At 35.5% G+C, this 24972-nt stretch overlaps 1 protein-coding gene across 10 annotated transcripts in view; it reads left to right on the top strand.

Moving 5' to 3' along the window:
- The window catches only part of RIMBP2 (RIMS binding protein 2), a 155454-nt gene that overhangs the window by 64160 nt on the left and 66322 nt on the right, over positions 1 to 24972 (top strand). Inside the window, exon 1 of one of the 10 annotated variants that reach the window (XM_013173416.3) lies at positions 14312 to 14464. The exons of 8 other annotated variants lie outside the window; for them this stretch is intronic. Coding sequence is in view for 1 of the 2 variants with exons in the window: in XM_013173406.3 (XP_013028860.2) it covers positions 20877 to 20894 (18 nt within the window). In the remaining variant the exon portion in view is untranslated. Of the gene's footprint in view, positions 1 to 14311; positions 14465 to 20875; positions 20895 to 24972 lie in introns of those variants that run through there. One more of the 10 variants, XM_013173406.3, reaches the window with a different exon arrangement.

Here is a 24972-nt window from a genome sequence, read left to right as displayed (position 1 = left end):
GATTTTTATTATTATTTCTCTGTAAAAACTATTGTCTACTTTGCAAATTTGCCAATGCTCGTGGGGATGTTTTAACAGCGTTACTGGCTGGCTGTCTTTAGCTGTGAGTCAACGTGAATTATATTCAAGGTGTCTCTTGGCAACCTAATGGCACTAGCCTTAGCAGTGTTGTGGCTCATGTACTCTTTTATGGCTAACATTGCAGACAGGACTGAGTTTTTGAAAACACACATTTGGAAGTTTTGGCAACAAGCATGCCTATAGAAGTTATCTGAAATGAGCAGGTCATACAACATGCAAGATACTTGATAGTGACACCACCAGGAAGATTTCAGTTTTCCAACAAAAATGATCATAAGAAAAAGAACCGTAGTTCCATAAAAAAATGATGCTGTTGTACTTAACCTGCCTTTCATTTCTAAGGTTAATATAGTTAATAAACCCAAAGCAAAAGTAGGATTAATTTGAAGATCTAGCATATGAAATTGGGTAAGTTAAAATGCAAGTAAGGGAAAAGTCCTAAGAGAAAGCCACAGAGAGACAGGGAGAGAACATAGGTACAGCTTATCTCTCCTGGACAATATGTTGTATTTAATGATTTACAGTTCTAGTTAAAGATTGTAGAATTGCAAGGTATTTGGCATTTGAGGGAGTAGTAAAACTAAAACAAACTAATTATTTGGAGAGAAAAGCTTTTAAATGGAAAAGGTTATTGATAGCTGGTTTTGTACATGAATAAAATGTGTTTACTTCATGTGAGTTTTTTTTGTAATGGGTGTTTTCCATTAGAACTATGAAATGATAGTGAACAAGCTTGTTATACCACTGATCTCTAGTAGCCTCATCATTCTGCTGGCTGACAAAAGTCCACGAATTACAGATATGGTAAGATAGATTGGCTTTTTACAGGTCTGTGAAATCGTTTTTGTTCAAGTCTGTGGTGCCTAAAAGCCTTCTGAGCTTAATCTCTTTTTTACCTTCTGAACAGCATGAATATGAGATTTCATTAAGGATACATGCATGTAAACATACATATGTTTTTATATTTTTGTTTTATATCTAGAGAGAGAAAATACATATTTTTATATAGAATATTATATATAGACATATATACATATAATGCATATGTTTAAATTCCACAGACTGAGATTTATTGCTTTGCTTTTCTGTGTTATTAAAAATTTAACTGTATCTCCAGCTGAGATACCTTGTCATTTTGAGAGCAATGTAAATGTTAATAATTAAAAGCAATTAAAAAGTGTGTTAAAAGTCATGTAATTTTTATAGGCTGGCTGACTGAATAATGGATGCCTCCTAGATTTTTCTAGAGTGCCAAAGGGTTATTAAACAAACCGTTCTGCCGTCCTAGATATCCTGTAGAAATGAAATAACATATTTTGTCTATTTGGTAATCCAAATAAGTTTTTGGAGTGAAATTGTAAATAATTATCCCTGGTGAGTCCCATAATTACCATACTGTGTCTGCTCAGGAGGATCTTTTCTTTTCATGAATCTAGATATGAAGGATTCCAAGAGACAGGTCAAGTAAAAGGAATACACTGAAAAAGCATCTTGATTATGTTAAGTTTTATGTAGTGACCGTAAAGCCTACACTGTAACCACATTCTGCAATGCTCAGAAGTCAATACTGTATTTCTAGCAAAGAAAGAAATTTGATTACTTCTTTTTCTTAGAGAATGATGAAGAAGCGAAGAAAACAAAATGCCTCCTCTCTTCTCTTTTCCTAAAAGTAAATGAATGAGTAAATAAATAAACCACAGCTACATAATTGTGTCGAGAATTTTACACAAGAACAAGAAAATTCTTGTGTAGGTCAAGACAGTTGCAGCAGACAGGTGCTGTGCAAGCTTAAAGTCAGTATTTCTTTGGCTCATACCATTCTGCATACCATTTGATGGTTTGGGGAGGGTTTAAATCTCTCTACTAGTCTGGGCAGTATTATGTAAAACACATATGAGACAAAGGAAAAAGCTGTTTCTTTCTGAATTATTTTAGGCCCCTGAATCAATCATGTATTTATTTCATTGAAACCCTATCTCGTTCATTTAGTAGAATAGTTCATAGTTTGTAATGTGCTACGCATTTTGCTGAAAGAGAGAAATGTTCTCTCAGCTCATCACATAACAAAGGCAAATGATAGAGATTAGTTCAGAACTCTGCCTAGATTTCTTCATGTCCTTGCAATGTCTGCTTGCCATGTAAATTCTGCTTTTATGTCTCCAATGAAGCCAGCATCAGAGCTAGAGACTTGGAGGTCATGATTTAGAGATTAGAACAATTCAGTGAATAAAATGCTTGACTTTGCTGTTACTTTCTGTGAGCTGCCATGTCTCCTCTGAAGTGTGTTTCTGCTTGGCAGATAATGGAGGAAAAAAAACTGTCTGTGAAACACCAATGCAGAAAATTTCCAAGAGTTCCTCCGCTCCCCCCATCCTGCCCCCTGCCCAACTTTGTTGCTGTAACAGTATTTTTTGGTTTTGTGGGCTTTTTAAACTTGTTTTGGAATTCTATTTCAATTCTGTTTCTTGGATTCTTGCTTTGTGAGAGCAGCTTCTTGTCACATGAACAAAATTAGATTGACAGATGAGCTGGGCATATAGTCACCCTTTTCAAGATCTCGACTATTCAGATTCTGGAAATAGGTTTCCTGAAATAGGTCTGCATCCTTATCTATAAAATGAATAAGACAGTCCTCCCATGTAACAGCATTTTTAGTGTATTACCATATAATTAAATTTAAAACCAAGACAAGCCCTCAAGTGTGATTTGGAGATCTCTACCTATGGTAAAAAGTAGCACCATATTTAGTAAAGGAAAAGGAGCAGTTGGAAAAGCACTGTAAAATTTTTTTCAACCAGGCTGAAGTAGCTGAGCACCACCATGGGGTGTTAGGTGTGGTATTTTATCTAGCAGTGAAGGGAACAGAGTGTGACTGAAGACCTTTTTCTCAATATTAACCATCTGAAGCCACTCCGGATTTTAGTCCTGTTCTCTTGAGTTGTACATAAGAAAGTGAGCTGTGTTGTAGCACACTAGACATTTTCAGAATACAGTTCCTCTTACAGAAATCATAGATTTGGTAATGTAAGATTTTTTTTGTGTGTGAATTCTTTTCAGTAGGAGGAGCTTGATAGAGTTAACAACCAAAAGAAAATTCTATAAAATTGTGTAGTCCTTTCGATTTGAGAATATTTAGTGAAATTTGATGATCGAGTTCAGTGCCAAATTTCATTTGCAGATACGCTTCTGATTTATATAAGGTGATAGATGTCCAACGGTCTATACTGAAGGAAATCACGATGAAAGAGTTTAAAGATTTCTTTTTTCAAATTATCATTTTGGCAAATTCAAAATAACTGTTCCAACTTGAATAATAATAAAAAGTCTTATCTGAAAATGTATCTTAAGGGGTTAATTTTGTTTATATACCACAAATAGTACACATGATGTTTTGGGAACCCTGTATTAATAGGTACTTGGTACAAAAAAAAATTAAAACAAAATAAAACAACTAAAAAACTCCACTGTTCTAAGATATTGATGAAATAAGAAGCTACAGAAGCCCTGTAATAATGTGTTTATTGTAATTTTCCAAAGCCAAGTTGCCAACTGTGATCTGTGAATCATTAGAAGTCCTCTGGGCATGTTGCTGATTTCTCCATCTGGTTTCCATCAGTCGTGTCCTTCTCTAAACTTCATAGTTCTAAGAGCATCTGTCAATGAAGGAGAAGGGAGTTTGTATCCCAGTCAGCAGTTGCAGAGGTATGGCACAACTGTGAATGGGATGATCATGAAGAGGCTCACTGGTTGTGGGGTTCCACATGATCACGAACAAATGAGTAAATTTCTGCAAGAGAATTGTGCTTCACCCTGTGGGAAAGAGTTGCTTGCCTCTGTTCTCAGCCCATCAATGGAGTGAAAGATACAGACATTTGATAGGAATGACTGCTGTGTATAACCAGATTGTACTTTAACTGCTGTCTTGGAAGAAACAGAATGAGAGAATGTTTTTTTGTTTGTTTTTTTTTCTTCTTTTTCCCAGTTGCAAACAGCAAGTTAATGAATAAAAGTGAGATGGTTATTTCTGCTAGTGAACAAAAGCTTAAATATTTTTCTTTCCAATTTTCTTCCCCCATGATTCCTATTTTTAAACATTTCTTTAGAGTATCACAATAAAAGTTTTCAAGCAGGTTTGATTCAACTGACTTTAATGTTTCCCAGCCTGCAAATGCCCCTTCTGGTTCCTAAGCAGATTGAAAAACCAGAGCCTGTGTTGAGCTGTTAGAATGCATGCAGAGATCTGTGAAGAAAGATTAGCCTTCCTCACTGACTGCAAGAGTAGTGAAAAGAAGAACAATGACGAAAGCTATTGCTGAACAAAACAAATTATTTTTAGAAGCCCTGTTATGTTAGCTCACCCAGTTGAAAAGAGAAGCCATTCTGTGCCTGCCTATCTGCTTGTCATTGTGTACTGTAGACACACTGAGTATGTGCAAGAAAGGTTTTTATAAAAGAATAGGAAAATCCCTCTATTACTGTTAAGCTATCTGCTATTTTGAAGATGATTAAAGAGTAGTGAATTTTAGGTCACACCAACCTACCCTTCTTTGACAGCTTTAGCAATGGTCATTTCTGTTGCAAGAGTGTAATAGCACTTTGTTACTTTGCTCATGTTGTTGGAAATGTAAGAGTTTTTTTGTCTTATTTAATTTGGAAGTTGGCACCATACACTACTGCCATATTTAAAACGTAATCTCTCTGTTGCTTTTCTCTTCTAAAATCCATCACCATCCTCATCTTTGGATTTTTTAAAGTAAAAAAGATTTTAAAGATTTTAAAGATTTTTTTCTCTTTCAATAGTGAATTCCTGTGTAGTTTCACCTTTCAACCTCTTATGTATCTCAGCACTGAACAGCAATTTGGCAGGTTAATACTTCTGCATAGCTATGGCACAGTGTGATTATGTGGCTTTAGGTGATTTGTACGTACTGATCCTCTAGGCTACAGTGAGGTAACAGTATTAATGCATTTTTAAAACAGTGAGGGATGAAGCAAAGAGATTTTTTTAGTTGTACACATACTTTTATTATTATTATATTATTTTTAATTGAGAAAAAGGGTAAGATTCTGGGGAAGAGAGTTCAGGTTTTGTGTCAAGTTAATGGCTTGAAGTTTGCAGTATGCAGAATAATTTCCAATTCCTCTTCTCTAGCAAAATACATGGAGAATGTGGATAGTTTGGCAACTGAGATTAAATCAATTGCATCTTTCTTTCAGACTTTTGGAAGTGCTAACGAACGACAAAATACTGAACATGAAGATTAAGCAGAAATGTAATCACATCTCCTTTTGTTAAATGTATTTTCTTGTATTTATTTGTGATGTCTGTCAAACTCCCTAACACAAAACTGCTGTGTATAGTGGGTTTTGTTCTGCTGTGTCTTGTGGGTCATCTTGGTAATACTCGTGTTTACGTTGTGCATGAACAGAAGTGGATTCAATTCAAAATGGAACAAAAGAGATGTAAAATTCTACAAAGGCTTGAAATTTTTGTCCGTGGTTTGTCATAATTTTGTGGTAACATTATTCAAATAAATACACTTTCATGATAAACAGGAAAGACCAAAGAAGATTTGAGAGGTGCTTGTCATATCCTTGATGATTATGTATGGCAGTGTGCTTTCTAGGTTTACAAGATCAGATTGTATGTATATAGTGACAAGGCCTACAAGTGATACGCTGCTGTGTTTAAACTCCAATCCAACATAGCAAGAGTTCTCACTAAAAGTGCAAATACTTCTAATCCACAGTGATGTTTCACTGCCATAGCAGATACCATCCTTGTGAACAACATCAAATTTCTGAATCTGCAGGACTCAGCTGTAACTTGCAGGTTTTCTTCTATGCGTTTGTTAACAGTTTTCCTATGTTTGCATGAGAATGCATCAACACCTCAAAAGAAGTACAAAGCATTTTACCTCTATCTTCTTGCCACTGAAAAGCTTTCTCTTGTATGAGACCTTTCTCCTTAGGGTCATAAGGTGATTGAATCTGCTGAGGGGAGTTATTGTAGGAGATGGGAGCCAGCGTGCTTCTGAATTTCCTGCTCTTCACCCAGCTAGGAAATACTCAAAGGTAACAAAGTACTTTGGGCCTTAGAAATTTGATGTGCTTTCCACAGAAGCTTCTGTTTATCACTAGTTTCTGTGAGACCCTTTTTTCTCCCTTAACTTTTGTCTGTACTTTCAGTTCACAGACTGGTCTGTGCAGTTGCATTTAGTTTTCACCTCAATTCTTTCTGAATACTAGTGAAAATGCATTGGGAATTTGGTTATTTAGTCTCTAGGTGTTTGTTTGTTTGTTTGTTTTTTTCCTCAGTTGGATGGGTGCCTAGTCCTATGAATTGTCAAATCATGGTTTAAATGTGGAATGTGTCCATAAGTGAATCTTATATTCTGTATAGAATACTGAACATGTGAAGCTAAAACCTTTATGTGATAAATGCATATAAATCATTCCTGAAATTTGCTTAAAACCAGGAATGGTACTTACTAGACTGTTAGGGGTTTGGCAGCATATTGGAAATCCACGCTGTAGGGCTACTGAAGGAGTTGTTTAAATGATAGGTAGCAAACTGTTCTGCTGCCAGCTTATTGGTTGTACAGTCTAAACTTCCAGACTTTAGAAGTTCAGAAGTCAGTTCTCTGAACTTAGTGCTCCGAGGATTCACATTTGGAATGAACTGCTCTAGGGCAGCAATGTCAGGTAGATTGTATTTAAAACAAGAACCTTTCTTTCCCTTCATTTGCACAAAGAAGTTAGAAACGTCAAGTTTTTGTTTGGAATTGTAATAAAACCACAACCAGGGAAGCTAGGATCCTCCATGAAAAGGAATAATTCCCAAGGAAACTGTACAGTTTATTTGCAAAAACAATTTGTAACTCTGTATTGGATGACATTGAAGCACTACATATTGTTATTTTGATTGTGTTGTGACACAGAGCAAGCACAGATGCAACCAGTAAACAGCAACGGTGGCCTTGTACACTTGATATTTTTCACAGGTTTAATGCTTGTTTTCACTGAAGCCTGAATTGGTGTTTAAAATGACGACTTGCCTAGTGGAGATTTTTTATAGTGTATGTTTCACTGGACAGCAAAGCAATTACTTCCTAAATTTAGAAATTGTTCTCTGCTACATTATGGCAGGGTTAGACACATTCTGGCATTTGAACAACTTTCAACACACATTTTGCACATAAGAAGAAATAATGCTATTTGACAATCTGGCACAGGAAAAATGTTCAGAATTTGGGTTGTTTTCCAACCTGTTTTCCAACCAGGGGCCAGGCTAGGAGTTTGCAGGTTTGCTATGGCAGAGCTGTAGATTGCCATAACTTTCAGATTGCCATCTTTCCTTGGCAGGAGTGTATCACTTCACTCTGGGTTCTTGGGACCCTCAGGGAAAAATGCTCGCTCTCTTCCTACATGGGGTTCGGCTAGCAGTGGTTAGCAGACTGCGTTAAGGAGACAGCATTAACTTAAATCCAAGGCATTCTCAAAGAAAGAATAAAGTGATGTTAAGTCATTTGGTTAATTATGTAGTTAAAACCCATTTAAGGTGATACAGTCTTGGCAGCACCAAGACTGAATCATGCTGAATTATGCTGAAAACAGTAAAGAAAAGGCCCAGATTCTGATCCTCTGAATCAAGAAAAAAAAAAAAAAAAAAGAATCCAAAACAGGCTGGCAGTGAGTTTCATTTCCTCTGGGTAAATAAAGCATTGTCTGAGTGTTTGAAGGCTGCAATAGTTGGCATTTGGTTGAGCTCCTAATCAAGTGGCAGTTTCCATTTTGACAAGGACTGAAACAGAATTTTAAGTCTGAACAAATGGAATTAACAAGCTTCCCTCAGCTGCCTGCCTTTGCAGCAGAAAATAAAAGGAGAAAGGTAACATGGATTCTCTGGTGAGTTACAGTACCAAGAAGAGCTGTAACTCAGAATTTCTCACATCTAGCTCAATTTTACTATGCCTTTTTTTATTATTATTTATTAAATAAAAAATCCTAAGGCTGTATATTTTTTCCTCCTGACTCATTTTCTGTTTTGTGAAGAGCTTCACAAGTCGGTTAAGCAGAACTAAACTTGGCATAGCTGCGTGAAATCTAAAATGCCTGAGAGAAAGGAATGGATTAAGCAGATAATCTCCTATCATACTTCAAATGATTTGAAGCATAGGGGTTTAAAAAGTAATAATTTTATATGCAGAAATTTCAAAGAAAACAGCAAGTTATATTCATGACATGTTGCCAATAAATAAAAATTTTATTTTCTTAAAAGAATTTCAAAGCACTTTAAAACTGTAAGGGAATGTCTTTACATGTAGGCGTGGCCATAACTAGATTTCTTATTGCCAGTGAGACGAATTTAGGTTATATCTACCTCAAATGAATGATGGCTCCTAAGTGATACAAATTTATTTCTAATTCTGTCTGTTCTCCAGCTTTTGCTAGTTTTATTTGTGAAAGAAGGAAATATGGGGACATTTGTGCCTTCTGCCACACACTGGGTGGTAGTGCTATAAAGGGAAGTAGAAGGGAAAAGAAATTGTCTTTTGTGTAAATATCAATTTTGGCCTTCACAAGTTGTTCCAGAAAGAAATCTTTGAGAATTAGCCAAAGATAGACAGGAAAAATAATCCTCTGAACTATAATAAGCATCATTATCAGAAATCAATCTAAAAATAATTTCAAGCATTAAATGTATCATAAATTGGAGGAAAAGAAACTATGATTAAATCAGGCATGGAGAAGAAAGCCTGTAACCGGATTTCCTGTGGAAATTCCGTACTAATTTGATGGGACCTTACAAAATAGAAAAGTGAACCACTAATGGAGGGAAAGGTGCACTAATGAAGGAATATGCAAATTTCAAAGAAAGTCAAAACATTGTCATTGCTGTTGAGGTAAATGATAAACTAATGCTAGGTCTGGCCCTGTATTCATGTCCTGCACACTCTAGAAGGTTTCATGGAGTCTTAAGGGAGAAAGCATGTGTTTCATCTTACAGGTAGAGACAGGCATTTGAATTTTGGCTGTGATGTATTTTACAACATAATCATTAGTTTTTCAAAAAATTACCTTAATTGCAAATTCCACCAAAAACTCCAAAAAAATAATTTGCTTGTAAGATGGTAGATAGATGACTTCTTTTCCTTTGTTTGCCACATGCTGTTTGCCTAGCTCTGCCATGAAGAGGGCCTCTTTCTAGCGTTACTTTGCTACTGGATATGTACAGTCCTTTTGAGAAACCATAATTTTATGTTGCTGAGTGTCATCAGATGTTAAATACATGACTCTGGCTGTCCTGTGACCATATATGCAAGGGTAGATCTTCAAACTGACAAAATGATCATGTTGGTAGTAGTTTGAGAGGTCTGCTATCCCTGGTCATGTTTTTCTTGTTTTCTTTTATTATTATTATTATTTATTATTATTACTATTACTATTTTAGGAAAAGCCAAGAGAACACACATCTATTTCTAACTGCTGAAAAAATAAATTGTACAACTGACTCATAAAATGCTTACACAAGATTTTTACACTCAGCTAAATGTTGCTAGTCTTTGCAAGTAGCAAAATCATAATTTATTATGAAAATTGAGTTTGCATTCCTAAAATCAAATTTTATCCCTTATTTCTATGAGACAGGCTTGGCAATAAAGACGGAAAAAAACTTTGGACGCACAAGCCAATTCTCTTATAATAAGCTGAAAGGTAAGCTTACTGTCAGACTAGCACAGACTTTTAAAGAACAGCAAAATTGGGGTTGTTTTGGATTAGATGGATAGGAGATTTCAGATCTGGTCAGCTGTCTGAGCTATGTTTTGTTAGTGAAAAGATAACATATTTAACAATTTTTCATATCTAGAATTTTCTTTTTGATTGTCCCAGCAGCTATCTTCAATCTATAGAAACTCTGGAATTGTCAGGTTGCTGATATTTGTTTTAGTTGTTTTTTGTGTTTTTTCTGACTGGCATACATGTGTGAGTGTGGATATAATTTGGCATGCTTAGGCAAGCATATATGCTCCCCTCTTCGTAGTTCTCCTTCTGGCGGAGGGGACTGGTAGAACATACGAAGTAGCCTATTCAGGTTGTAAATTTTACTTTCTGTTACCAAGCTATAAACTGTGCTGTAATGGGACAAACTGTGCTCTAGATTAAAGTATGAAATAAACTGAAATAAGTGAATACTATACAGAAGAGTAAAACAGTGCAGACTCTGGCTTTGTATTTTGGAATTGGCATCTGTCATGGGTTCTTTTGTATGTAGATAAAAAAAATCACATAAACATTATGGAAGAACTTTTCTTTTTAGCAACCAAAAATGCCAGTTAATTTCCTTACATGCATGTAACCTGTACAAAAGAAACTCCCCGTTCCTTTTTGCTTGTGTTTGTTTTAGTTTAGTCTCATAAAACATTAGGATCCATGCATGCAGGGAGATAAATAATCCCTGTTCAAGAGAGCCTCTGTTCAAGAGACTTGAGTTGAAATCAGTAGTTTACCTATGAAGGCCTGGAGTGTTTGTTAAATCAAAGTTGAATATGTATGATGAAACGTAAACCATTTAATCAAAAGCAGCGTGTTTAACCACTGGTTTTCCATCAACAGATCGTAAGAATAAGCCCATGATTTTCACATACTGAAATGAGATTTTCCACAATCATGGTTCTTCCATGTTAAAATGCATGTTAAAACTAAAATGATACTTCAGTAAAAGGCAGCCTCTTCACAAACATAGATATCATTTGCAATGAGGTGCTAAGAAACGGTTCTCATAGATGTACGTTCTCAGGAAAACAGAAGTTTGTGTAATACTACAGGCAATGGAAATACTGTAAACAGCAGTTCCAGACCTATATATTTTGCATTAGGGAATTTAGGAGAAATATCAGTATTTTATGTGCTATGATGCCTATTAGAATGACAGACATTTTGATTGTCACTGGAGCAGGAGAATCAGTCAAGATATCTGATCTCTGGTTCCTCAGTTATCTCTGGTAATCACTTTTTTGCAAGCAGGTGTCACTCTTCAATAGGTGGTAAAAAGAATTACTGATGTTAAAATCTGTTTTAGAAAACTTCATGAATGTGCAGCTGAGTCTATCTTTAATTTTTTAATTTCATTATTCACAATATTGATAGCCATATGAGAGAATTCAGTGATGCTCAACGTAATTTAAACATAGTGTCAGTATGAGATTTCATCTAGATCTCAAGAAGAAGAAAAGCTTAGCATCATTTGCATTTGCACCTGATGTCTCTACACTACATTTCAAATGCATGTAGAACATGAATTTGTGCAGTACAGGGTATTTTAAAAAGAGGGAGGGTAGTTGACTGGTTTATTTCTGCTCTCTTGTGGTCTTTTATTTTTCCTGAGGTTTATTCTGAAAGAAATCCCGATAGTCAGCTATCTTTATGAACACATATATTCTCACTACCTTTTTGGAGCTCCTCATGTCCCTAGAAATGCTCCCTCATTTAAAAATCTTTATTCATAATGGGAAATAAATTGAATCTCATTTTTGATTAACCTTCTGTTTTGAAATTCAGCCCATTGAAATTCAGAAGCATCACTTAAATTTGTTAGCTTGTATTTAACCAAAACTAATTTCTTTTGGCTTTATCAGAGCTAATTAATTTGCTTAAGGACTGAAGATCTCTCAGCATTCCTTGTTACAAATAAATACATCAGGAAAAAAGAGCAATAATTGAAAAATACTTAAATATGAATAAAAATTATACATTAATGCTGTTCATAATAGGTAGAAATATGGTGACAGTATCTGGTCTCAAGTGTCTAAAATGCTGGATTTTTTTTTTTTGTATTTTTAAATGGTCTCTAAGGATTTGTTTTGCATAGAGAATTATAATTACCTTGTGAGAGATCCATTTCATGTTTCATTTTTAATTGGGTTCATTTTTAATTGATAAGCTCAAAAATTATGCTTTTATCCTCTGTATGGCTTAGGAGGTTTCTATGCAAAGATGAAATGTGAGGCTTATTTTAATCAAATATCTTCTTTTCTCTATCTTTTTTACTTCTGTCATTTTTCAATTGATGATTCATGGGGAAACATAGTTTTGATAGTTTTAAGAAACGTGGAGCAGAAATAACTTTTATCTTTAAAGAATAAAGATAAATTATTTGTTAAGTATTTTCTTGCACCATGTGCAAGATTCAGAAACTGTGAAGTGAAAATAAGTTCAGGTGAAATGAAATGGAAGTAATCTACATCTTCCCAGAACTTAAACTGAATTCATTCTCCTTCAGGCTTTGGGATGGTGTGTATATTGCTGCAGGGGTTTTATAAATATGGGCTTGTCCCTTTGTATGTCTGTGAATGAAAGAAAGAAGAAAATTGGTGAAGTAGACAGTACAATGAGTTGGTCTTACTATTTCTGGTATTGCTTGCAATTTTTTATTTTTTTCCTTCAAACTGGCCTTGTACTTGCTTAAAACTCTGAGTAAACTTGGATACTGGTCTTTTGGTCCAGGCTGTACAGCCTTTAAATTACTTTAAAAGCTCATCAGGGGCTCAAACAGAATCAGAGACACATCGGTTATTTAAAATGTTACATTAAAAGTTAAGCTTTGATCAGTTGGTCAGTTTGTTAAAGTCTCTTGAAAAAACTTTGTGATCATGAGGTTTGTAGACTAAAGTTGAATGATACCTGAATGAACGTATGTTCGGATGAAGAGCCATACAAATGCTGCCTTTAAAAGCACCCCAAAAGCTAGCAGTTGAACTATATTTCTTAGCATATACTACCTGGCAGTGTCTTTCAGGGGAGATTAAAAGATATTTAGAAGTAAGCTTTAAAATTTATAAGTATAGAAACTTTTTTTTTTTTAACATCATTTTGGTGCGTAGCAATTTGAAACGGTGAAAATAAGACATAATTTGTGACTAATGTTTATCAGTATTTTACTTTGTTTTTTGTGTCCTCAAAGCCTTTCCTGGGAACTTCCATGAGGCTTTATAAACTTGTGGCTGCCACAATTGATTTTTATGAAAGGAAAAAATTACATATGACAACCCCTAAAGCTAAATAATATTAGCATTGGAATTATTTTCTTTTGATCTTTAATTCAGCATGAGAAATTGTCAACGTTTAATTTATTAAAATGGAATACTATATTCCAGTAGCAGCAGTAGTGGTAGTAATCTTTTACGTTGTCCCACCATGTTCTGAGACTTCCTTGAGTAGGATTATTTTCACCACGGTGGGGGTTTTTGTATTTCCCCTATTCATGTCACTTGAGTCAAGATTTATTTTCAGTTAATTCACAAATCAAAAATATTTTGAATTGTTTTTCCTCCTCCTTGATTTTTCTCCTTAACTAAGATTATTTGCTAATCAGCTGGTATTTTATACAGCAGATGAATTTCTGTGCTCTGATTAGTCTCTCCCTGGTTGGTTGCCTTTATGGTCTTCAGACTTATGAGCTGCTTTCAGGTTATTTATATTGTAAATATAAGACTTTGATTAAATATCAGCAAATTTACAAATCACAACGAAGATCATACACGTTTTTACAGAGTACATAAAATAGTATTATATGAAATGAGAGCAAGAAAGAGATGTTAAAAGTTATATTCAGGATATGAGTAATGCATGCTTGTATTAAAAAGGTTTTATGGACAAAGAGAAATTAAATTTCTTAGTTCTTGAATTGTTTTGAGTGACAGAAGGCAAAAGCCTCATGCAGTCTCTGTAAGTATTTTACACATCTCATTTAATAAATGAATGAGCAGCAAAAATGTATGTCAAGATTTTATCCTGAAAACAGCTGTGTTTAAATAAACTTTGGTTATTTAAGTGAATATAAATGCCATAAATCCCAGAATGTCCTCGTCTAGTTTAGGGATTAGTAATGGAAAGCTGGATGCAGAGTGGAAGCTTACAGAATCTTTCCGTTCAGCCTCCAGCAGTTAATTATTGACTTTTAAAGAATAAACCAAAATGTAAATGTTTACTGACATTATAGATCACAAAAGGCTTCTCTGCCTCAGGTACTTAGGGAAGCACGAGGCTGAGCATGGCTTGCCAGCCTGCCTTGTGTAAATAAAATTAATCATACCTTACCAAATTACCCATTTCAATGTGCTTTTGCCTCATCTCATCTGGTGGCTGAGAGGTGTCAGGCACACTAAAGCCCTCCCCTTGAACAGCCCGAGGGGAGTGATGTTCTCTTTCCAGGCAGTGGCTAAAAGGTCAGCCTCAGCTAGTAAGGAAGATTAATTTTAATTTTACAGTATGACGTGGTACAGCATGAATGAGCAGAAAGAGACTCTGACTCTTTCTCTTTGCCTGTGTCATTAAGGAGGGAAGATGGATGCAATTGCGTATACACAGGACTACTTTCTGAGTAAGTGGGGGTGAGATACATTTCATTGCTACCACATGTAACTCTAAGTAATGAAATAATTAATGGCTAACGACTGAGGGTAATATACACCTAATTAGTCATGTTGAAGCAAATTTAAAATTAATTGGAGATGCCAAATAACATGTTTGCTAAGACTTGGAAACAGCAAAGAGATAAGTCTGATTGCAACTTTAATGCACACTTCTAGCTGATGATTTTGTATCCTGTAAAAAGCAGTCAGGAATTTATTTGGATTTGTGTCAGAATTCAACGAAGAGGAAAATACTACAGAGTCTGGATAAATTGCTTCGGTATTCCACAGCTTTTAAGTAGTTAGTTCCTTGCCTGAGTTGAGGCCTTGCTGATTTAGTTTTCACTTGATTTTATACTAAGCAAGGCAGAATAGTAAGTACATATCTCCCTGGCAGTATTAATTAGATTTAGTAAAGAGTAGATAACTAAAATAAAAATGCTAAATATATTGTTTAGATTTTGTGTAGCTTTTTATGATGTGTTAACAGAAAGTACTTTTGTCTATTCTCTGTTCTTGTCAAAAATGCCTGGAAAATTGTCCTTATAGACTATAGAAATGGAGAGTAGATTTATGACAGCAAAATATATTAAAAATCCAAAATGGTTGTGGTAGTTCTTAAAGGCTTAAAGACTCACAAATTTGCACGTGCTATCATGCAGAAAGATTCCTGTTAGTATCTGTCTCTGGCTCTGCTTTCACATTGCTGTTCAGTGCCAGTCAAATCATCTACAACACATTTCCAGGAGTGTTCATTGCTGGTGGCTGCCCCCTTTTGCAGGGGTGCCTACGACCAGTGGAGGAATCCCAAATCAATGAACATTTTTTGGTCTTAATTACCAAGTGCATCTTTGTGAAAAACAGCCATCATGTTTACCGTGTCTACCAATATATACAAGCCTTATTTCTTACGGTGATAATACTCTCACCGTTTTTGTGTGCACTATATCAAATAACCTTTCTTAATATCATCTTTATAATTCAAAGCTGCAAAGAGTCTTCAAGCAGCCACTGTTTAAAAACTATAGATCTACTTTCCTTTTTCCATAAGCAAGGGTTTCTTTTCTCCAAAATTCTATATATTAGTTATACTTGTTTTTAGCCATTCTCTCATATTCTTTGAAAGGCAAAGCATAATTTATTTACGCAGGGACTTGTTTCTAATTGGGTAGCACCTAATATGAAACTTGGTCCATTACTAAGGTTCCAGGTTGAATGAACATTAAGAAAATTCAGAAAATATTGACATGTTATTTGAAAATATATATATATATCACTTTTGGTGAATTCTAATTTTGCTAGCTATTGTATTTCTCCTCCTTGATTGTTTAGAACAAACTATGTAGCCCTTTCAGATTTAATGCCTATTGCATTACATAAGAAATCACAAATTTCTATTTTCTACTGGTTTTCAAATTGTGTTGAAAATGGTTTTAAAACAACTTTATGAGTGGGATATAAGACAAGGCAATTTCCAACCCCCTGAGAGCCCTGCAGGTGAACAGAAAGCTTTGTGACTTACCTGCATCTTTGTCCTTGCTAAGGAAGGAAGGCAAAAGGTTGTTCGGACCTCCGTAATGGGGGATGAAGTGTTTTGAGGATGGCACTTACCTGTAGCTAATATGATTTAAGGAAGATTTAGTTGGATCATAGACTGATCAACATACAATTTTGTACAGCTATTCTTAAAAATTCGTGCAGGAAAAGCAGTGGCCCATAGCACTTCATTTTGGTTAATGCATAATTACTTATTTTTCTTGTATCTGTATTGAAAAGAAAAATTATCTTTTGCTTTCAAGTCACTTATATTTTTTAAATTGTGCTAAACTTTGCATAGATTTTCGGAGCTGTGCAATATATCAATATAAGCTTCTGCCTAATAAAATGACTCTGAGACAATTGAAGAATTACTAATGACACCAGACTTCACACTTTCTTAACATTTGCCTCTCTAATTTTGTTGCTTAAAAAGATGCCAATCTATGAAAAAAACACTGAGCTTGTTGAGCTGCAGTTGGTGTTATACTTAGGTTCAGTACATTTCATCCTTCTTTTTCAGTGCCACAGGACTCAATTTTTCACCTGCCAGGGCACGATGTTACCATGACAACAGCTGATCTTGTTTGCTCTCCTCTCCTCTTTGTGCAAGATGAAAAGGAAAGCTTTTTGAGAAATATTTGTGAAAGCTGATCTAGCTAATTGCATTTTAATTATAAGTGAAACAGAACAAGAAAAGGCTTGTTCTATTTCTATAAGAATAAGAAAATTCTATTATAAGAAATAGCACAATGAGCCTGACTATTTAATCAAAGTTGACAAGATCTCTCCATGAGCTATTGCTATACAGCAGTGTCTGGAACTGTTGTGTTAGCAGAATATTAACGTACGTGGTCTTTAGAAGCTCCTATGTAAGGTATTCCGCTGAGAGATCTCCAAGTTCATGTTGCAGTTCACTGGTCTTCTGTATATGTTCTGCTGATCAGCAAATAGAAGCCTTAATGCTGTAGTAGATAATTGAGTAGATGCTTTCTGTTGCATCCTTATCCCTAATGAGCACCAGTGATGATCAGAGTAACTTTGTTCATGTTTTCCTAGCTGGCGTGTCTTGTTTGTTCTTCCACTAGTGAAATCACAGTAAGTGGAAAATGTGGATAAAAATTTCCTTCTGAGTTATCACAAAGTGTGAGTGGAAATTCAGGAATGTGTAGAAAACAGGAAAACAAACTTACTATACATTTTTAATTATTTTTAAATATTTGGTTGCATTTGGTTTGACCAACAAAAATAAGTTTGGTCTCTGTGACAGCCACTTCAATCAAGGCAATAGAAAAATTTACTACCAGGTGGAGAAGTGAAACAAAAAATTATGCAATATGATGGTAAAAACAAAAAGAACATATATTTAAGGGGTCAGTAAGGAATGTCCCCTTCAGACAGCGTGAGTTTGATACCAGCATTCAAATGGGGTTAATGTTTAGCCTGCATTGCGTTTCCTTTGTGCCCTTATTCTAGAGTAAGGACCTTGTTCACTCATTTCCCTTAGCAATGAATAATTTAAGATTATTTCTTTCTTTCACTTGCGTATAAATTACCCCTGAAGGAACTAGAAATGTGCCATGGTAAATGAGAATTTAGACCCTCTGCCTCTCAGATACACTGATTTATTTATTGCATTGAGAAGTGACTATAAAAATAATTGAAAGGAAAAGAATAAATATTGATTTTTGCTTCAGCCCACAAATCAAATTGATTAACTTTCTAATACTGTCTGAGGGAAAACACTACTGTGATACTAAGTTTAAGATCAATTCTCTACTAAAGGCTGCAGAAAGGTATTTTCATGGTATCCTTGACGGTATATGTGGCCAGCAGCAGGGTGTTATCTGACAGCATAGTGGAACATGAATGTGCTCGTTTTTTAATAGAAATACTAAAAAGTAGTTTGGTTAGCTTGAGGTGAGGGGGTATCTTCAGGATGGTAGCCTGACCAAAAGCCAGAGAATGTCATATATTTGCTCTGGGTGGCCAGTTTGGGAACAGTTGCATTGTCAGTGGTAGAATTACTTTGGTAGGAAGCTTCCATTAAAATTTATGCCTATGAAAATATTTTTATATGGTCACTGTTGAAAGCATTAGCCATATTGCATAATTTTAGTTATTAGAACAGCTTAGACTGCAAGTATTATAGTGTTAAGGTATACAAATAGCTCATTATTGATAGTTTTTTTTCTTATTTTTCTTTGAAATTGATAGGCCTAAAATTGCCTTGAGCTGATTCTTCAGTTTTCAGCTATGTATTTGTATACTCCTTTTCCAAAACAAGTTTAGATATTATTTTGTCATTAAGGAATGGAGCAGCTATCCAATAAAAACATTTCATTACAAATGCTGGGAAGGTTTGTAAAGATTATACTGAAAACTTACACAGTTGCTGTCTTTGTCTGTTTGGCCAGTGTTATATGATACTTTCTGCAGAAGCTAACAAGAAGAAAAGTAATGCCAACTACTAGAGACTTCGTTCTCTCTGTTGTGAACAGGAAGTGTGCAAAGACATTTGGTCTGTTGTTCTCGAATACTGAGTTCGGGAGATACATTCCATGTATCTCACGGAGGAAACAAGGGATCATAAAACAAAAATAATAGCAAATACTAAATAATGGTATCCTGGGGATTGTTTGCTTTTCTACTGTGTTCATGTTTACATCCTTCAGCCACAGTAGGTGTAAAGTTCAAAATTAATGTCTTGACAGGAACTCACATATTTGGTAATTCATTATAAACTGCTGCAGTTAGAATGTCTGGTGTGTGTTTATTTATTCATGAGTGTGGATGCTATAATAAACCCATTGTACTTCATATTTCAAAAGTTATCACTTTACCCATTTTCGTTATTAAGAGGTGAGAGGGTTTTGTCATTTTCATGGGATATGCCACAGATGAAGAAAATGAGATGGAGAATGTGGTGACCAATTTCGTGTTAGCTGTAGTCTAATGAGCAGCTATCAAGTTGGATACGTAGGATTCTAAAATAGGGGGATCTTCCAAAGCTTCGGACAGATTTGATGTTAAACTGTCTCTCTGTAAAAAACAGCAGTGACTGCTTTAAAATGTAAAGCAGTGTTCCAGTGGGGCTGACAGATCTGAGGTGGTGGAAAAAGTAAATAAATAAATGAAAAAGATGGTACGAACAAGTTATGAGAAACAGTTCCAGTACGTGAAGAGCTAATACTCCAAAAGAAACGGAAATGAAATGAGCTGGTAATGCAGAGCCTATTACCTTAAGAGTCTTACTGAAGTGAAAAATATCACTTCAATGCATTAATTATTTGTGCTTCTTAACACCTGGTCCTGGTCACTGTAGTGCCAAGACAATGGTGATTTCCAAGTCCAATACACTGCTACAGTTCCTGTGTTTCTTATTTGGTAGTGCTTTTTAAGAAGAGCTATTTTTATAGTGTTTATTATGCTAAAATCAGCCTGCTGATTAGAGGGTAAAGCTGCATTTGTTTTCTTTTATTATAATAAAGTATAATTTGCATGGAAATGTTCCTATTTTTAAAATGAAGAAAATCTAATTGTAAAGGGATTTTATTTTAAATGGAAGCAATTCTAAATACATCTTCCTTTGTCCAAAGAGTGGTAGCAGAAAAAATTATGTACGCCTGTTAACATTCTCTGTACAAATTGGGTTCCTTAGTCTTTAAATGCTAACATCATAAAATATCACACTACTTTCCTGCACTACTTGAGAACATGTACTTCTTCGTGACAAGTCAGAGTCACAAGGAAATAGTAAAACACCTTAGACAGAAGTCTTTAGTTTGAATATTTTTCACTGCATTTAATAGTTCTCCAGTAACTCACAGTATGTATTTTATTAGAAGTGTAACTTTCTAATTATCAAAGTTGATAATGGTGGAAGCAAGTACTGGATAGAACCGTACCCTTTGTGACATGGGGAGGGGACATTCTGCATCTTTTAGTGCTTTCTTTGATCCCACTCTTATCTTACTGGTATGTCATATATAATGGAATGGGTGTGAGAACATGAATTAACAGTAACAGAACAGCAGCATCTCTTGTGAATGCCATTTTCCTCTGCTTGCTTCCAGTTCTACTTTGCTTAGTGCTATATGATTTAGTGGTTAGAATTATGCAGGATAGCCTGCATTTTTCTAGCATCATCTCCATGTTAATTGCAAAGAGAAAATAAGAAAAGGTTTTAATGTCACTTTGCTGTACAGGCTGTACCTCTTTCAGCCTAGTGCTGTTAGCTTGTACGTGCTGAAGTTTTTAAATAGTTCCACTATTCAGGATGAATCACCTTTGCCTTTAAAATGTAGCCCCTAAAAGAAGAAAAAATGAATTGGTGGTGTTGAACCTGACCTTAGGAATGAGTCATTTACAAGGCAAAAATATGTGACAAAAGATCAGTTTATTCATTTTTCCTTTTTCTTTAGGTACCTGTGGACTAGTGGTTTTCAGTTTTCTCTTGGAGTAATGTGGTTCTCTGCGTGTATCATTAAAATAGAGAACCATCATATGGGATTATAATCAGTGTGTTCTAATACAGTCAGTCCAGGTTACTAGCAAAAACAAGTCTCAAAGAAAGAAAGCCACAGATAAATGAATAGCATATAACATTTTTTTAAAAACAAAAATAATTGATGGATGAGCAAACTAGCACACAGGGCAACAGATGCCTTTCTCCAGGCAATGTAGAACCTTGTTACTCAGACAGTGGTGTCAGATTGTATTAAATCTACAGAAGTCATCCTCCTACCGTGAATTTTTATAGTCAGTCCTTATATCCGTAGGAGAATTTCTACTTTTGCTCTGCTACGAACACAGATATTTGCTTTCATTTCTGCACTTAGAAAGATGCAACTCATATACAAGGTAATACATTTATTTCTCATGTGTCTTTTATTTTAAAATGTTCATGGTTGTTCTTGTTATTTGTCTCATTGTTTTTTTTGTTGTTTTTTGTTGTTTTGTGTTTGGTTTTTTTTTGTGAAGAATGTACTGTTGTGTGCGCCTTTAAATCCATGTAGTGCTCTGGGCACCCCTTAAAAAATGGCACATTGTAGGACTGATTGTGTTTTTATACATTTGGGAGGGCTGTCAATTTTCTGATTCAGTTTACTTCAAAGATTCTGAAAAGATCATCCTTAGTGTTGTTTTCTTAAATTGAAATGGCCGAGCTGAAAATGCCTGCAGCATTCCTTACATGCAGCAGGAAATATCCTTGCTGTTTGGAATTTTGTCTGACATGCTAAAGACAAGATTTCAGATTCTTTTTGCAAATTGCTCTGCATATGGTCCTGACATGAATATATGCTTGACTGGCATATCACCACATACGTGACTATATGTAAGTATGGTGTATGTTTCTCATATTTAACTTGGTGAAAAAGCTTAAGCAGAAGCAATTTAAACTCTGTGCAACTTCTGCCTATATATGTTAGAAAAAGTTTGGGGTTTGTTTTGTTCTGTACACAGCTGATCCTAATCTGTGACAATACTTTTTTTTTCTTTTTTTTTTTTGTTTTTTCCTGGGATGGTCAATAATTCTACATACAGCTTCTGTTTTTTTTCTGTCTGTATCATTCATTTCCCTCATTTATTTCTCTGTTTGTAAAATTTCTGGATGCATGCTATCTTTTGTTAGACTAGTAATTAGACTGCTTCAAGTCTTTGTGTGTTTGAATGGGTATTGTGTAGCAGTGTCATTAGGAAGGGGTGACAGACGGTTCAACTAATGTTTGTAACCCAATGTCAAGACTATGGAGATGGGTGAGAAAGCTTTTTGGAAGTATGAAGTCCCGCTTCCTTCTCACTTACACATTAGTCTGCTAACATTCAGTCAGCATTTGTCTTGGCATATGTTTTGTACTGTCTTCTAGTAACTGGCTTGATGAGTTATCTCCACTCTACTTGCCTCTGCTAACATCTGTGATGGTTTGATTTGCATAGGTTAAATGGTAGACCTAATTGGACTGTAGTAAAATGTTGCTTCATAGGCACAATTAAATCGTCAGAGTTGCTACATCCAGTGAATAAATTAAGAACAAAGGAGAGAGCAGCAAGGGAAAAAAGGACATTAGGTTTGTAAAAAGAAGTCAAAAGTAATATGTATTTAAAAAATAGAAAGGATGAGGGAAGAGTGCACAAGTGCTTTTCCACAGGTTTGTTTTTCAGTCTGGTACTGGTCATGAGTTGAAAAATCTGAATCTGTCAAGTTTCAAAACAAAGTGCAGAATCCCACAAGATCTCCTCTTAGTCCAAGCAATAGGAGAGGGGTGCCTTTTTGTGTGTTCCCTTTAGACTTTTGGTAGAGCTATTAAACTGACGGGGGAAGGCTGTAGCGGAGAAGCCCTAGCATTCATTGACATGCTGGCGGCACAAAGCACGTATCCTGCCTATTGCAAGTAAGTCTGTCATTTGTGATGGCTGCCCTATGTATTTGCTGACCTCTTCGTTCTGTTGACTCGGAGGTTCTGTTGGAAGCTGGCAGTTGTAAGAGCAGAAGTGAGAAGTGTTGCCCTGATAATGCATTCAGTGCTAGCTGTCAACAAAGGAGAGGGAACGGGAAAGGATTCTGTTTATTTCAGTACAGCATTTTAAAAAGACATCTGTCTCCCTTAAAATGAATTTGAAGCTTCAAAGCTCTTTCAGGATCCAACCATAAGATCCCTATGAAGACAACTCACAGCATAGTAAAATATTAATCAAATGTGTTGGATTTCCCCCAAAGTGAAAAAGTCTTTTGTGTGCCCTTCTGGCTGCCGTCAAATGGGCATATACACAATATACATCCTTGGAAGAAAACTGTAAAATGTCCTTTTCCTGTACATTACTTTAATTCTCTTTTTTAATATATGAATTGTCTGTTGGGTGAAGTTTAGCTCTGGGTTGTCTGAGATTAACTTTTATCTTCTTTTTTTTTTTTTTTTGGAGGTTTATATTCAACAAGTCCAGAAAATATTGAAGCCGATATTATTAAGGGACCAAACCACTGAAGCCAGTGGATTAGACAGAAAATCACAAACTGTAATGAATATGATATAGTTCATAACTATCATTTGCAAAAATACAGGTGGTAATTCACAGCCACAAGAGAAGAAATTCCTTCTTTAGTGTGAAGAGGAGATGTGTGTTGAGTACAGTTAAGTGTGTTTCTCCAAGTACAGGTAGCATCTGGAAATATTCAACACTGGAGAAACTGGCCATGGGAAATTTTGAGAGAGAATGAAACTGTTGAAGTACTGTTCATGTATGCCATACAGAAACTAGCCTGTGTTCTCGCTTGGGCAGTAAATATGTGCAGCTCCCGTTAATCCCATCACAGGTTGCTTTCAGGACATGGCAAACAACTGGAGTAGTGTGTGGGAAGGCAGATTTGGAGTGAAGCTGTCACTAAGCCACCTGGTTTGGGGTATGACCTTGGGCAAGTGGCTTGATCTCTCTTCCACTGATCTCTCTTCCACTGCTTCTCTGCCTTCTTAAATTAAAAGACAGACTCAGAGTACTGATTCTCTGTTCTGTATTTGTGCAATGCACAGATCTGATTTTCAGCTGAGACTTCTATAGTATAACAAATAATAAGCAAACATGGGAATATTTTGTTTATTTATAGCCTCTTTCTATAGATCAGGTAGAAGATTGTTACTCCAAGAATGGTCTGAGAAAAGCAATTTTTTTTAATCTATTGCTTTCCTTCCTATGAGCAAGGGAATTTCAGTATTCCTATTTGTTGTTTTTTTGTTATATGCAGTTATTTCTAGTATTTGACACTTAAATGCATGAGAAGTGCACTGTTTAAAAGCTTTTTCATACAGATAACTAATAAATACAGTCAAGGTAAACCCCAGAATGTTAAAAATCATTTATTGTGTATGAGCTGGTCACAGAAGCTGTGAGTTGTGTAAACATCAGGTTTCTCCACATACAGGATGTTAGATACAGCTAATACATGTTCAACTGTTGTGCATTCTTGTATAGCAAGCAAATATATTCACCAGATGTAGCAGTTTCCTGTGACTATGTTATGAAAGTACCCTGGGGAATTTCAGAAATGAGACGAATATTTCATCTGTATGCTTCCTTCTTACCTCATACAGTATTTCTCCTGTGAGGTGAACATGCACAAACCTAAATAGCCTCTTTTCTCCAGCTTCACCAACTATGCTGAGAAGCAGCAATACATATATATTTTTTTTTCCATTTTATTTTTAATATGAGTATAAGGGGAAATTCTGGGTAGGCAGCTTGTTTTGTATTGTTAACAATATTTTCCACAATCCAACCAGCAGAAGCCTTACATATTACTGCTAAAATCCCAATCACATTTTGGAAGTCGCAGAAACCTTTTAAAGAAGTTTGAGTAAACTTGCCATCCTTGCAGAGTTAGCACAAAAGCTTTAGCAACTCAACCCCCTGGTATTTGTTTACTGTGACCTAAGATAACTATGATGTGTTAGGAATCTGGCACATGTGTTCCTGTAGATTTAACTGCAGTGCTTGAAAGTATTGCTGTTCCTAGCTAGATACCTGCCCCCTTGGAGATTATTGTCCTCATAGCAGGCCACAGACTCATTGGATGGTCTTTGTTGCTGAAACCTTTCTTTATGATCAGTTTGACTAAAGGATTAGACTGCACCGTGAGGTGACAGAGAAATAAGAGAGGTGTCGTGTTCTGATAACCTTTTGCAGAGGGACATGACTGGTAATAATATGCAGTAATGAAGCACTCGCAGCTGATTCTACCACAATTCTTCTGTCAGAGCCCTATTGTAAGGATCCATTGTTGCTGGGAGATGACTAAAGTCAACAAACAATAGAAACTAAACTTGTGGGAAATTCTGAATTGGCAGTAATTATGGCTCAGATCATCTCTGGAAGATGTGGCCTGATGAAGGAGTTGGCTAAAACTTAGAAGGCTTCAGTTCAGTGTGGCTTTTATCATGTTATTGCA

The sequence above is a fragment of the Anser cygnoides genome, chromosome 17 (assembly GCF_040182565.1).
Source record: "Anser cygnoides isolate HZ-2024a breed goose chromosome 17, Taihu_goose_T2T_genome, whole genome shotgun sequence".
NCBI classification, from domain to species: Eukaryota; Metazoa; Chordata; class Aves; order Anseriformes; family Anatidae; genus Anser; species Anser cygnoides.
Note: the sequence above shows the minus strand (reverse complement) of the source record. Positions and strands in the feature narration are given on the sequence as shown.